The sequence below is a fragment of the Saimiri boliviensis genome, chromosome 16 (genome assembly GCF_048565385.1).
Source record: "Saimiri boliviensis isolate mSaiBol1 chromosome 16, mSaiBol1.pri, whole genome shotgun sequence".
Lineage (NCBI taxonomy): Eukaryota > Metazoa > Chordata > Mammalia > Primates > Cebidae > Saimiri > Saimiri boliviensis.
In genome coordinates this window covers 63,746,237-63,760,656 of record NC_133464.1, presented here as the reverse complement: position 1 = coordinate 63,760,656, position 14,420 = coordinate 63,746,237, and the positions used below count along the sequence as shown (strand labels likewise).

Below are 14,420 nucleotides of genomic sequence, written 5' to 3'. Positions count from 1 at the left end.
AGCACTAAGAGAGTCAGATGATCTGAATTAGTTTTAGGCAGGCAAGAATGGAGTTTAAATGTCCATTGAAAAAGACTTTATTGATTATGTTTCTTTGGGCTACAAAAATTAGGTTCACATTGTTGGAGCAAAATACTCAGCTATAAGATCCTTGAGCTATATTTTATTCCTCTTTGTGTTTCCAGGATCCGAAACGTCATTGGCAATTTACAAATATCTATAGATTAAAGAATTTAATCTTACAAGGATTCCGTAAGTGGGTGGAGTAAAAGGTAGGATGTCTACTAGAAGGGCAGAGGTGTCAGGGTAAGAAGGGCAGTAATTAGGGACAACATCACTAATATAAATTAGAGTCAATATGAATCGAGGTTCCTTCTTGGCCCTTCCATGTTCAGTGATTGAATGAAAAATAAATATTCTTGCTTTCCTACTTTGTACCTTTATCTCTCTATTAACTGCTGCTCCCTTCACTTCATAAAATAACCAAATTACTCAACTTGGGAAAGGTTCCAGATCATCATGTGACTGGGCTATGTTAAGGGTCTGGTCAGTTGGAACCATCCTTATTTGGACAAGGTAGTACCAATGGTGGTTGGGAATTTCCAGTAGACTCAGGGAGGCTGCAGCTCCCATCCGTGGGTGGTGGAGGATGGAAGATATCATCACAGTGAATGAAGACAAATAGGGATGTGGCATTTGTCAAGGTCCAGCAAAGGCAGAAACAGTTTTACCTTGATGTATTTAATAAATGCCAATCTCTTAATTTCCTAACTCATCTATGCCATTACTGTGTATCTGTGAATGCAAAGACTACAGCAACCATTACCAGAAGGACACATATTTTGAATTATTTTTTCAGTGGCAGTGACTCTTTGTAGAAATCAGTACAGAGGACATATATGCCAATTTTATAGGATTTGAAGCATAATTTTTACTGTTTTCATTTATGAGGGAGGTTAATAGTCATTATATCTTTTACTTTTCTGACATACAATTTGTCTTATATATGGCTCTTTTGATGCAAAACTTTTCTTCAGGGACAAACCCCCCCCCCACCTTTTTTTTTTTTTTTTTTTGAGACGGAGTTTTGCTCTTGTTACCCAGGCTGGAGTGCAATGGCGCAATCTCGGCTCACCGCAACCTCCGCCTCCTGGGTTCAGGCAATTCTGCTGCCTCAGCCTCCTGAGTAGCTGGGATTACAGGCACACGCCACCATGCCCAGCTAATTTTTTTTGTATTTTTAGTAGAGACGGGGTTTCACCATGCTGACCAGGATGGTCTCGATCTCTCAACCTCATGATCCACCTGCCTCGGCCTCCCAAAGTGCTGGGATTACAGGCTTGAGCCACCGCGCCCAGCCCAAAATCCCCTTTTATGACATATGGGAAAACATATTCTGTTTCCCCTTTGTAGTGTTGTGCTTTATGTTCAATTTCCAAGGGCAGAAATGGCAAAAGATGTCTGGATAATTAAACCCAAAAGATAAACTAATTTGGCCGCAACTTAAGTAACTCTTTCAGGCCTCTCTTCTGCTTAGTAAACATATTATAATCAATATGCTATTTCTTAATCATTTTCCACTGTTTAGCTCTAGGCAGAAATGTAGAAAAGACCAACAATATTTTGGGCGATTTAAATGATTGAAGTCATGTTCTTCAACTTACTAATGCATAAAGGTCACCTGGGAAACTTGTGAAAAACTGTAGATTCATAATCTACAGTTCATAACGTGACCTGGGAAAATGCATTTTAATAAACATCCCAGTCGAGTCTGACACAGGTGATCTTGGGTACCATACTGAGAAATGTGGTTAAGGGAATGTGAATACTTACATGGGCTATGAACCACAAGCAGAAAGCAGGAGAAATCCATTCTCTGGCATGGATTCCACAGTCAATCCATATGGCATTTTTGGCTGTTTGTTCTTTTCCAGAAACCTGCTCAGAAAGAAAACCCCAAAAATAGCAAAAATGATAACAATAAGCTTCAGGATAATAACTTTCATTTATATAGTGCTTATATTTAATAGTATCAGCAAATCTCTGAGATGCACATTGTTCTGCATTTCTTTGAAAATTATCAAGGGAAATTTAAACACTGGTGAGATTAAGGGACACTAGATAAGGTAGCAACGCTGGTGTGAATTGAAACAAGTTTGAAGCCAGGACTCTTTGATTTAAAATGGTTTTATCCTCCTACAATTATGCAGTCATGTCTGTGGGAAGAAAGTTGCCCAGGTGCCGTGGCAAGAGACTGAAGGCACAATCTGTCCCAGCATAATAAATAACTGATTACTTAGCTGTAGCAATGATACCAAATAGATGTACTGATTACTTCCTTATAGCAATAATATATTTACTGATTACTTAGTTATAGAAATGACACCAAATAGATATTAGCTTTAATCACATAATCAATTATATAATCAATCTTATTACATCATTCTCTATTAATCTTGGCTTTAGTGTAGGAACCTTTTAGTCTTATAGTATAGACATAATCAAGTGAAATATAATTCGGAACTGAAGGGACATTGTGAGAAGTGATCAGGAGGTGAGAATAAGGCACCCATTACTTAGCAGGCTATGAGGGAGAGTTTCCCTCTCACTAGAGAGTTCAGAGAAAACTCTGGTCTGCTGGCTCTTGAGGAAGGTCTGACACTAGCCAGGCCAGCCCACAGACATCCAAGGACTTAAACACCTCTCCGTGGTGCTGTGCTCCGATGGTCACCATCCTTGTTCACCTTCATGTTCCACTTTCCCACCCGATGCTCCCTTGTAAATTCTTAGAGGCTGTGAGCAGTAAGAATAGAGGAATCCTAAAAGCCTTTGATCTCTCCGATAAGTGCATAGAAAGATACTGACTTATGTGCCTTCCCTCCTTGCAGTGGCTACCTGAGAAGGAGGGGCCCTCTGTACTATACCCACATGACCCTCTGTACTATACCCATGTAGCCCCCCTGAACTGTACCCACGTGGCCCCCCGTATTGCAAGAATGTGATTCGCTTGACCCCTACCAATCATGTCAGATGAGTCAGTCTCCGACCCTGCGCCCCTGCCTGTATACAAGAAATATCAGCAGGTCCAGGCATTCGGGGCCACTGCTGGACTCCGCCCTTCTGGTAGCAGTGGTTCTCTGAGCCCAGCTGAATTCTTCGCTTATCTCTGTGTCCTTGTCTCTTTCTTTTCTACAGTCTATTGTCTCCTCACACAAAAGAACACCCACTGCACCCTGCGGGGCTAGACCCAGCACATGTCAGAGCTGCATGTGGAAGTTTAGAACTAGAGACCAGAGAACTGATGCTTTGGGCTGTATCTTCATGCTTCATTTCAAGGTAAATGGGTGTGAGTTGCATAGGACTTCAGCCTTCTTCTGCTGTTTGTCCTTCACTAAGATTTGTTGTTCATTTCTTACTTTGGTTTTAAAAGCTGTACCAGGAAATACTAACCAGAGCAAACAGGTAAGAGAAAGAAATAAGAGTCATCCTAAATTGGAAGGGAAATATCAAATTATCCTTGATCGTAGATGACATGATCTTATATTTAGAAAAACCTAGTCTCCACCAAAAAACTGTTAGAACTGATAAATTCAGTAAAATTGCAGGTTATAAAATCAACACACAAAATCAGTAGGGTTTATATACAATAATAGCAAGCAACCTGAAAGAAAAATAAAAAAAGAAATACCATTTAACAATGACCAAAAAAAAAAAAAAAAAAACCTGGAATAAATCTAACCAAAGAAGCAAATGACCTACAATGAAGATAATAAAGCACTGATGAAAGAAATTAAAGAGAACACACACACAAAAGTGAAAAGGTACCTCATGTTCACGGGTTTAAGAACTAATATTGTTAAAATGTCTATACTACCCAATGTAATCTGCAGATTTAGTGCAATTCCTGTCAATACCAATTCACTTTTCACAGAAGGAGAAAAAAATTCTTTAATTCATATGGAGCCACAGAAGATCTTGAAAAAGCCAAAGTAATGCTGTACAGAAAGAGCAAAGCTACAGTACTAAAGCAACATGGTACTGACATAAAAGCAGACACATAGACCAATGGATTAAAATAGAGAATCTGGAAATAAATCCACAGATTTACAATCAGCTCATTTTCAACAAAGACACCAAGAACATATATTGAGAAAAGGATAGTCTTGTCAATAAATGGTCCTGGGAAAATTTGTATTCGTAAGATTCAAACTAAATCCCTATCTCTCACTATATATATAAAATCAACTGAAAACAGATTAGACTTAAATGTAAGACCTAAAACTATAAAACTACTAGAAGAAAACATTGGGAAAACAATTCAAGACATTGGTCTCAGCAAAGGTTTTTTGGGTAAGACCTCGAAAGCACAGTCAGCAAAAGCAAAAATAGATAAAGCAGATTACATCAAGCTGAAAACTTTCTTCTGCACAGCAAAAGAAACAACAGAGTGAAAATTTAAAAATGGGAGAAAATATGTGCAAACTATCCATCCAACAAGGACTTAGTAACCAGAATATATAAGGAACTCAAACAATTCAAAAGGAAAAAATAAGTAATCCAATTTTTAAAATGAGAAATGATTCTGAATAGACATTTCTCAAAAGAAGACACACAAATGGCCAATAGATATATGAAAAAAATGCTCAACATCACTAATGATCAGGGAAATGTGAATTAAAACTACAATGCAATATCATTTCATCCCAGTTTAAATGGCTTTTATCCAAAAGACAGGCAATTACAAATGTTGGAGAGGATGTGGAGAAAGGGGAACCCTTGTACACTGTTGGTAGGAATGTGAATTAGTAGAGCCACTATGAAAAACTGTGTACTGAGACTTTGTTGAAGTTGCTTATCAGCTTAAGAAGATTTGGGGCTGAGAAGATGGGGTTATCTAAATATACAATCATGTCACCTGCAAACAGAGACAATTTGACTTCCTCTCTTTCTATTTGAATATCCTTTATTTCTTTCTCTTGCCTAATTGCCCTGGCCAGAACTTCCAATACTATGTTGAATAGGAGTGGTGAGAGAGGGCATCCTTGTTTTGTGCCTGTTTCAATGAACACGATTTCAAAGGTTTTCAAAGGGAATGCCTTCCAGGTTTTGCCCATTCAGTATGATATTCACTGTGGGTTGGTCATAAAGAGCTCTTATTATTTTGAGATATGTTCCATCGATACCTAGTTTATTGAGAGTTTTTAGAATGGAGTGGTGTTGAATTTTATCAAAGGCCTTTTCTGCATCTATTGAGATAATCGTGTGGTTTTTGTCATTGGTTCTGTTTATGTGAAAGATTACGTTTATTGATTTGCATATGTAAACCAGCCTCGTGTGCTCAGGATGAAGCCAACTTGATTGTGGTGGATAAGCTTTTTGATGTGCAGCTGGATTCGGTTTGCCAGTATTTTATTGAAGGATATTCACATCAGTGTTCATCAGGGATGTTGCTCTGAAATTTTCTCTTTTTGTTGTGTTTCTGCCAAGTTTTGGGATCAGGATGATGCTGGCCTCATAAAATCAGTTAGGGAGTAGTCCCTGTATTTCTGATGTTTGGAATCGCTACAGAAGGAATGGTACCAGCTCCTCTTTGTACCTCTAGTAGAATTTAGCTGTGAATCCGTCTGGTCCTGGGCTTTTTTTGGTTGGTAGGCTATTAATTACTGCCTCAATTTCAGAACTTGTTATTGGTCTATTCAGGGATTTGACTTTTTGGTTTAGTCTTGGGGAGGATGTATGTGTCTAGGAATGTATCCATTTTGTCTAGGTTTTCTAGTTTATTTGCATAGAGGTGTTTATAGTATTCTCTGATGGTAGTTTGTATTTCTGTGGGATCAGTGGTGATCTCCCCTTTATCAGCTTTTATTGTGCCTATTTGATTCTTCTCTCTTTTCTTCTTTATTAGTCTGGCTAGTAGTCCATCTATTTTGTTAATCTTTTCAAAAAGCCAGCTTCCTGGATTCATTGATTTTTTTGAAGGAGTTTTCTTGTTTCTATCTCCTTCAGTTCTGCTCTGATCTAAGTTATTCCTTGTATTCTGCTAGTTTTTGAATTTGTTTGCTCTTGCTTCTCCAGTTCTTTTAATTGTGATGTTACAATGTTGATTTTAGATCTTTCCTGCTTTCTCCTGTGGGCATTTAATGCTATAAATTTCCCTCTAAACACTGCTTTAGCTGTGTCCCAGAGATTCTGATACATTGTATCTTTGTTCTCATTGGTTTCAAAGAAGTTATTTATTTCTGCCATTAATTTTATTATTTACCAAGTAGTCATTCAGAGCAAGTTGTTCAGCTTAAAATCAGTGTGCAAAAATCACTAGCATTCCTACACACCAATAATAGACAAACAGAGAGGCAAATCATGAATGAACTCCCATTCACAATTGCTATAAAGAGAATACAATACCTAGGAATACAACTTACAAGGGATGTGAAGGACCTCTTCAAGGAGAACTACAAACCACTGCTCAAGGAAATAAGAGAGGACACAAACAAATGGAAAAACATCACATGCTCATGGATAGGAAGAATCAATATTGTGAAAATGGCCATACTGTCCAAAGTAATGTAGATTCAATGCTATGCCCATCAAATCACCACTGGTTTTCTTCATAGAATTAGAAAAAAACTATTTAAATTTTATATGGAACCAAAAAAGAGCCCACATAGCCAAGACAATCCTAAACAAAAAGAATAAAGCTGGAAGCATCACGCTACCTGACTTCAACCTATACTACAAGCCTACGGTAACCAAAACTGCATTGTACTGGTACCAAAACAGAAATATAGACCAATGGAAAAGAACAGAGGCCTCAGAAATAATGCCACATATCTACAATCATCTGATCTTTGACAAACCTAACAAAATCAAGCAGTGGGGAAAGGATTCCCTATTTAATAAATGGTATTGGGAAACTGGCTAGCCATATGCAGGAAACTGAAATTGGACCCCTTCCTTATACTATATACCTTATACAAAAATTAACTCAAGATCGATTGAAGACTTAAATGTAAGACCTAAAACCATAAAAACCCTGGAGGAAAACCTAGGCAATACTATTCAGGATATATGCGTGGCCAAAGACATCATGACTAAAACACCAAAAGCAATGGCAATAAAAGGCAAAATTGACAAATGGGATCTAATTAAACTAAGGAGCTTCGCACAGCAAAAAAAAAAAAAACTATCATCAGAGTGAACAGGCAACCTACATAATGGGAGAAAATTTTTGCAGTCTGTCCATTTGACAAAGGGCTAATATGCAGAATCTACAAGGAAATTTGCAAGAAAAAAACCAAACAGCCCCATCAAAAAGTGGGCAAAGGATATGAACAGACAATTCTCAAAAAAAAAAAGACATTTATGCATCCAATAAACATATGAAAAAAAGCTCATCATCACTGGTCTTTAGATAAATGAAAATCAAAACCACACTGAGATACTATCTCATGCCAGTTAGAATGACAATCATTAAAAAGTCAGTAAACAACAGATGCTGGAGAGGCTGTGGAGAAATAGGGACACTTTTACACTGTTGGTGGGAGTGTAAATTAGTTCAACCATTGTGCAAGACAGTGTGGTGATTCCTCAAGAATCTAGAAATAGAAAATTCCATTTGACCCAGCAATCCCATTACTGGATATATACTCAAACGATTATAAATCATGCTACTATAAAGACACAGCACACGTATGTTTATTGTGGCACTTCTCACAATAGCAAAGACTTGGAACCAACCCAAATGCCCATCAATGATAGATTGGATAAAGAAAATGTGGCACATATGCACCATGGAATACTATACAGCCACAAAAAAGATGAGTTCGTATACTTTGTAGGGAGATGGATGAAGCTTGAAACCATCATTCTCAGCAAACTAACACAGGAACAGAAAACCAAACACCGCATGCTCTCACTTATAAGTGAGAGGTGAACAATGAGAACACACAGACACAGAGAGGGTAACATCACACACTGGAGCCTGTCAGGGGTGGGGGGTTAGGGGAGGAATAGCATTAAGGGAAATACCTAATGTAGATGACGGGTTGATGGGTGCAGCAAACCACCATGGCATGTGTGTACCTATGTAACAAACCTGCACGTTCTGCACTTGTATCCTAGAACTTAAAATATAATTTAAAAAAAAAAAGAAAGAAAAACAGTGTGAAGGTTCCTCAGAAAACTAAAAATGGAACTACCATATAAGCCAGCAGTCCTACTATTGAGTATGAATTGAAAAGAAAGGAAATCACTATACAAAAGAGATATCTGCACTCTCATGTTTATTACAGCACTATTTGCAATAGTCAAGATAGAGATAGAATCAACGTTAAGTGTTCATCAGCAGATGAATGTATTAAAAAAAGGTGGTACATCTACACATGGAATATTATTCAGCCATAAAAAGAGTAAAATCCTATCATTTGCAGCAACATGGATGGAACTGGAGGTCCTTCTGTTAAGTGAAATAAGCTATGTACAGAAAGACAAATATCACATGTTCTCTTTGATATGGGGAGTGGAAAATGTTGATCTTATAGAGGTAGAGAGTAGAATAGTGATTACCAGAGGCTGGAAAGGGGGATAAAGAGAGGTTGGTTAGTGGGTACAAAAATATAGTTAGGTAGAAGAAACAAGTTCTAGTGTGTAGTAGCACAGTAGGGTGACTAGAGTCAACAATAATTTATTGTATATTTCAAAATAGAAGATGGACTTGAAATGTTCCCAACACAAAGAAATGATAAATGTTTGAGGTGATGGCTATCCCAAATACCCTGATTTGATTGAGGGAGAAAAAAATCACATGTACCTCAGAAACATGTACAATTATTATGTGTCAATTTTTGGAAATTAACAACAAAAAGCTGCACCAGTGTTTATCCACTAAGATAAAATAAAACAGGGACTTAAAAAAATAAACATCACTTCTTTCATTTTATGGAAATGTTAAATAGCTTATCTGATGTCACATAAGGAGAGACAGAGTTAATTCTAGAACTGGAGTTCATCTAGAACTGAAGCCTTAACCCCTGCAGACTGTATTTGTAGATAGGGCCTTTAAAGAGGTGATTAAGTTAACATGAGGCCCTTAGGCTGGGTGCTAATCCAGTTTGACTAGTGTCCTTGTAGGAAGAGATTAGGACATACAGACCAGGACAAGACTGTATTATTAATGGGAAAAACTTTAAAGGAAATAATCAACCCCTAAATAGCCAGATATTAAAATTGAGGAACACTTGTAATGCAAATATTTTCAGAACTCAAAGAAAAGAAATTCAAGTTTTAACAAGCACCACTGGAGAATTAATCCCTCCCCTCACACTGAAAGATCCACGACTTTCCCTACAACATACCTTTAAAACATAAAGTGGATGCTTCTCATACGAGGATCCAATGTGGATTTTTTTAAGCATATCAGGATGCCTCTCAGTTATAAGTTCTATCCAAGAATAGATCTAGCAAAATGGAAACCAGAGGTTAGTCACGAAACAAGCTCAAAGCATTTCCCTGACCAGAGGAAGCAGACAACTTCCTCAGAGAAAGGAGATTCCTGTCAAACACTGTATGTGGAATGCATGAAGAGCTAAAGCGCTTAGGGCAGGGTGTTTCTTCTGATGTTTAGGGAAATTGATAAAATTAGTTTTGATAAGTGTCAAGGTTTTGAGAAAGAGTGAAAAAGTGCTAAGAAACTTATAAGAAGGTTAAAAAAAAAAAAGTTAATCTTTAAACTATGGCCCCTGAAAGTTATTTTTAAAGTCATCACATTGAGTTACTGCCCCTGTGTATGAAATTCTCATTATCATTCATTTAAAAGTTCACTTTTTTTTTGGAACTTTTTTAAAAATGCCCTTTCCAAGGTGAAGGGAGCCCTGAGCGCCATCTTTACGCAGGATGAATGGAAGCATCATTGCTTCCCACTAAGGACCTGCGCAGGCACGGTGAGATTGACAGAATGATGAGAGGCAAAGAGGGATCTGGAGGAAAAACAGACGAACCCAGTTCTCCCCCCAAGAAGTAGATTGATTCTGGACCTCTCTCTTGGGTGGAAGTCCAGTTGTGTTTGAGGTTTGTCTAGATAACAGAGGAAGGAAAAAGCAAAAAAAAAATCTGACTTTAGGTTAGCACCCACTTCAAAGCAAGTGTTGAATTATTGTCTGGTTTGGGGTTGCTGGGATTGAACTGGGTTATGTTTTAATGTGGACCGACTTTCCAGGGTCCATTCTTAAACTCTAATACTTTCTGAATTGGAAATAATTAATGCTTGACTTTATCTATGGGAATTTTTCTAGAGATGATTTCAAATAGCAATCCTAGCTGGTAAAAACTGGAGCACCATTTATCCTTGGGTTCTCTGAGATAGCATAACCAGCATGAGTGGTAGCTGTGGGTGGTTGTCCCCGTGCTGAGAATTAAGGGCTCCTGGAAGGCCCACCTGCCATTAAGTACCGACCCTATCAGTGTCTAGGGTGTCAGAAATGTAACCATCAGCAATTTCCTCATCGAAACTCCATTTCCCACGTTACTCCTCTAGGCATAAATACATCTGAGAAAGCTACCACAAAAAATTAATGTATGCATTGATACTTCAGTAGATTTCATCTAACGGGAGGATATGTAATATGAAGGCAGTTTAACTCTATTCATTTCTCAAACTAAGCTGAGATAATAACGACATCTGTTGAAGAACTCTTTTCTTTTGCCATTTCTTCTAAGAAGTAATTTTTGGCCATTTGTTTCTTTCTCCCTACACCAGATTATTTAAGGTCTCCTGGTGTGAGTCAATGACAAAATAACCTCTGCTGCCCACCAGGCCATCTTGTAGGCAGGGCTGATGGAGGGACCACTGATCCAAGGGAGAGAAGCACTTAGAGGAATGTTCTGAGAGCAAAATTGTTATGGTTCCTGTGAACCGCTTAGAAAATGATAGGGGTCGGGGTGGAGAGAGAAGTACAAGACATTTTCTAGAATGTCATAGTTAAGGACTAAACTTTGTACCCCTTTCTCCAGTGTTGAATCTCTAACTCCCAGTAGGTTAGAAAGTGACTGTATTTGGAGATAGGGCCTTTAAAGAGATGATCTAATCAACATGAGGCCCTTAGAGTGGGCACTAATCCAATCTGACTGGCGTCCCTGTAGGAAGAGGGGATTAGGATATACAGAGAGACACAGCAGGGATGCACGTGCACAAACAAAAGGCCGTATGAGGCCAGGCACGGAGGCTCACGCCTGTAATCCCAGCACGTTGGGAGGCCGAGGTGGGCAGATCACTTGAGCTCAAGAGTTCAAGACAGCCTGGCCAACATGCTGAAATCCTCTCTTAAAAATACAAAAAATTAGCTAGGCATGACGGCATGTGCCTCTAAGTTCCAGCTACTTTGGAGGCTGAGGCTGGAGAACTGCTTGAACCCAGGAGGTGTACAGGTTACCACTGCACTCCAGCCTGGGTGACAAACTGAGACTCTGTCTCAAAAAACAAACAAACAAAAAAAAACAAAAAGGAAAGAAATGGCCTTCTGAGGAATGAAACACTGTGAGATGGCAACTACCTGCAAGCTGAGTAAAGAGGCCTCAGTAGAAACCAAAGCTACTGACATCTTGATCTTCTATCCTCTAGAATCATGAGAAAATAAATTTCTGTGATTTCAGCTACACAGTCTGTGGTATTTCATTACCATAGTCCTAGCAAACTAATAGAGCCATGTGCTTATTTTTTCCTTCTGTGTCATTCCAACTTTTTCCTGAAGATATGGTAAGAAAACAACTTTTTTGAAGAAAATAATTAAAATAAGGCCGGGCGCGGTGGCTCAAGCCTGTAATCCCAGCACTTTGGGAGGCCGAGGCAGGTGGATCACAAGGTCGAGAGATCGAGACCAACCTGGTCAACATGGTGAAACCCCGTCTCTACTAAAAATACAAAAAATTAGCTGGGCATGGTGGTGCGTGCCTGTAATTCCAGCTACTCAGGAGGCTGAGGCAGGAGAATTGCCTGAACCCAGGAGGCAGAGGTTGCGGTGAGCCGAGATCGCGCCATTGCACTCCAGCCTGGGTAACAAGAGCGAAACTCTGTCTCAAAAAAAAAAAGAAAAGAATTAAAATATGATTTACAGACATTTGAAAATACTTCTGTTTATGGTATTCCTCTCTCCCCACCGAACTTATCACAGCAGTGACAGTTTCACGTGCTGTATTTTGCAAATCCTACCTATGGAGGCTGCCTGCATCAAGTTTGCTCATGCAGTCCTGCTGATGGATGCTGGAGAGAGGTGGTCTAAGTTGCATAGATATAGAAGAGATTTTTTAAAAGGGGGTGCAATTGTAAGTCCCCCTCAATCTATCAGGCACACATTCTAGAAGCATACTTTCTGGCTTAATTAACTGGGAAGGAACAGATGCTTTTAAAGATTATATACATAAAATTGATTCTCATTACCTAAATCTTAGATGTCTTAAAAATAGGATATGGTCCCTAATAGTTTCTGGGCACCTAGTCAAAGATGACAAAAGTAGTTATATTAGGCAATATAGCAGCATACTCTTGTAAAAGGGCATCAAGGTATTTTTACTACTTGGAGAATACCATATAAAAAAGAAAGTCCTGCAAGGAATTTATTCTTTCAACTGACAAATATAGGGAAATGGCTTTTAGTAGATTATGTGAAAGCTCGATGAGGTCTCACCTGTACATCAACATCTTACTCAAGTTCCCTCTAGGAGTGGAACCTGTAAGTACTGAGAGAAAAACATATCCAATTTCTTAAAGATTAAAACACGGGCATTATTATTAGTTTAAATAGCTTCCTTCTAAGGGAATAAAATACAATTAGTTATAGTGTATTAAATATAAGTGAATACATTCCTTTAATTAAGTGAGCTAATCTGGCAATTAGTAAAATTCGGGTAATGGTCCAAAGAGACATGATTAACTAGACTGGCAATTTTTTTGGTGGCAGTTTTAATTAAAAGCCCCTATTCTTTAGTTTCTGTTGTTCCATAGCATAAAGTGTTACTCCCAACAGTTAGAGATACTCTTAGCTGTAGACAAACATCCTACAGTTTACCAAATATGATATAATTTTCCCAGGGAAGATATCTACCAAAAAAATGAATGACTATCATGTAATTAACCTATGTGTGATTTTTTTTTTTACCATCCTCCACCAATTATGATTCTTGGATATTCCCCTGGTTGAAATGGCAATGCTGATTAAATGAAAATAGTAGCTCTGAAGAGCTGTGTGATGACTTACTTCATTTAGTGAGTGATACTGTTCATAGTACGATGAGGAGGCTCGGGGGCTGACTGTGTCATTGGAAATCTGCTGTTGAATAAGATCTTTCACATCTGCCAGCAAGACACTAGGTGATGAAACAGAGAGTGAGGTAGTTTCCAAGCAGAGGGTGGACCTTCCCACATGGCCCATTGCAGGCACAGCATGAAGAAAAAAATCACTAAGAAACCTAACAGACATTTCATCAAGGTAAAAGCACGACATCTCACATTGTGATCAACTGATGGACAAACCCTGTCAGAAGAGCCTACGTGGGCACTAGAGACAAAGAAGCTCTTACGAGGTGTATTTTTGGGACCTCCAAAACAACCACCCTTTCCCACCATGACCAACATTACTCAATGGTGATTCTTCAGTGTCTTTTATATGAACATATGGATTAATGTACCTTTCTTCAATTCAGAATAACTCGGTATTATCCTGTTTTCAGTTAAAGAGGAAGAAGCAGCAGAAAAGCTTTTTCTCCCCCCTCCCTCACCCCCACATTGACCTGCACCAGATGTTTTGCAGAACCAAAAAAACAGAACAGGAGAAGGGAAGTACAGGAAAGGCATCTCATTCAATTTCTCTTCAGAGTACCATATTTGTTACCCAGACAAATATTTGAACTGAATTAAGGCATTCTGTCACCTGAGATGGACAAGCTGAAAGTTAGCTTGTCATACTAATAAAGGGTTCTTTACTTTTATTTAGGACAATAAATAAAAGCCACAGCGTTGACATCAGAAAGATCTCAGCTCAATTCCTAACTCTGCCATGTTCTTTCTGATTTACCCTGAAAAATTCCTTTATAAGTAAGGATAATTTTTTCATGGATATCATGGGGATTGCATCTACTTCACAGGGTTAAATAAAGATTAATTGATACTATGTCAATTAATAGAAAGGTTCAGGACAGTTCCTGGAAAACAGTACACACCTATAGTATGCTCTATAATACATTACTAATAATTAACATAGCATATTATCCAGAGGCCACCCATTGATACGCAAAAAAGAGCCTGATCTCAAGGAAGGGGCCAGGCCACCAGGAAGATACTGGCAGTTGGGGAGTGGAAACGGAGAGGAGATACTGTACAGGAAACTCCATGAGGAAGAAGGCGAGACTCTGAGCAGAAATTGTGCCTGATA

At 38.5% G+C, this 14,420-nt stretch overlaps 1 protein-coding gene and 1 long non-coding RNA gene across 10 annotated transcripts in view; one reads left to right on the top strand and one right to left on the bottom strand.

Annotated features, from left to right (window-relative positions):
• The window catches only part of LOC141581635 (uncharacterized), a 76,706-nt gene that overhangs the window by 19,840 nt on the left and 42,446 nt on the right, over window positions 1-14,420 (top strand). For all 6 annotated transcript variants that reach the window (XR_012514393.1, XR_012514391.1, XR_012514394.1 and 3 more), the window contains exon 2: window positions 3,196-3,336. This is a non-coding gene — a long non-coding RNA (uncharacterized LOC141581635). The remainder of the gene's footprint in view (window positions 1-3,195; window positions 3,337-14,420) is intronic.
• CPB2 (carboxypeptidase B2) overlaps window positions 1-14,420 on the bottom strand; it is a 49,929-nt gene that overhangs the window by 19,585 nt on the left and 15,924 nt on the right. For all 4 annotated transcript variants that reach the window (XM_039473115.2, XM_074387737.1, XM_003934356.4 and 1 more), the window contains 3 exons: window positions 13,248-13,356; window positions 9,354-9,455; window positions 1,834-1,938 (listed from right to left, as the gene is read on the bottom strand). In XM_039473115.2, coding sequence (XP_039329049.1) covers window positions 1,834-1,938; window positions 9,354-9,455; window positions 13,248-13,356 — 316 coding nt within the window. The remainder of the gene's footprint in view (window positions 1-1,833; window positions 1,939-9,353; window positions 9,456-13,247; window positions 13,357-14,420) is intronic.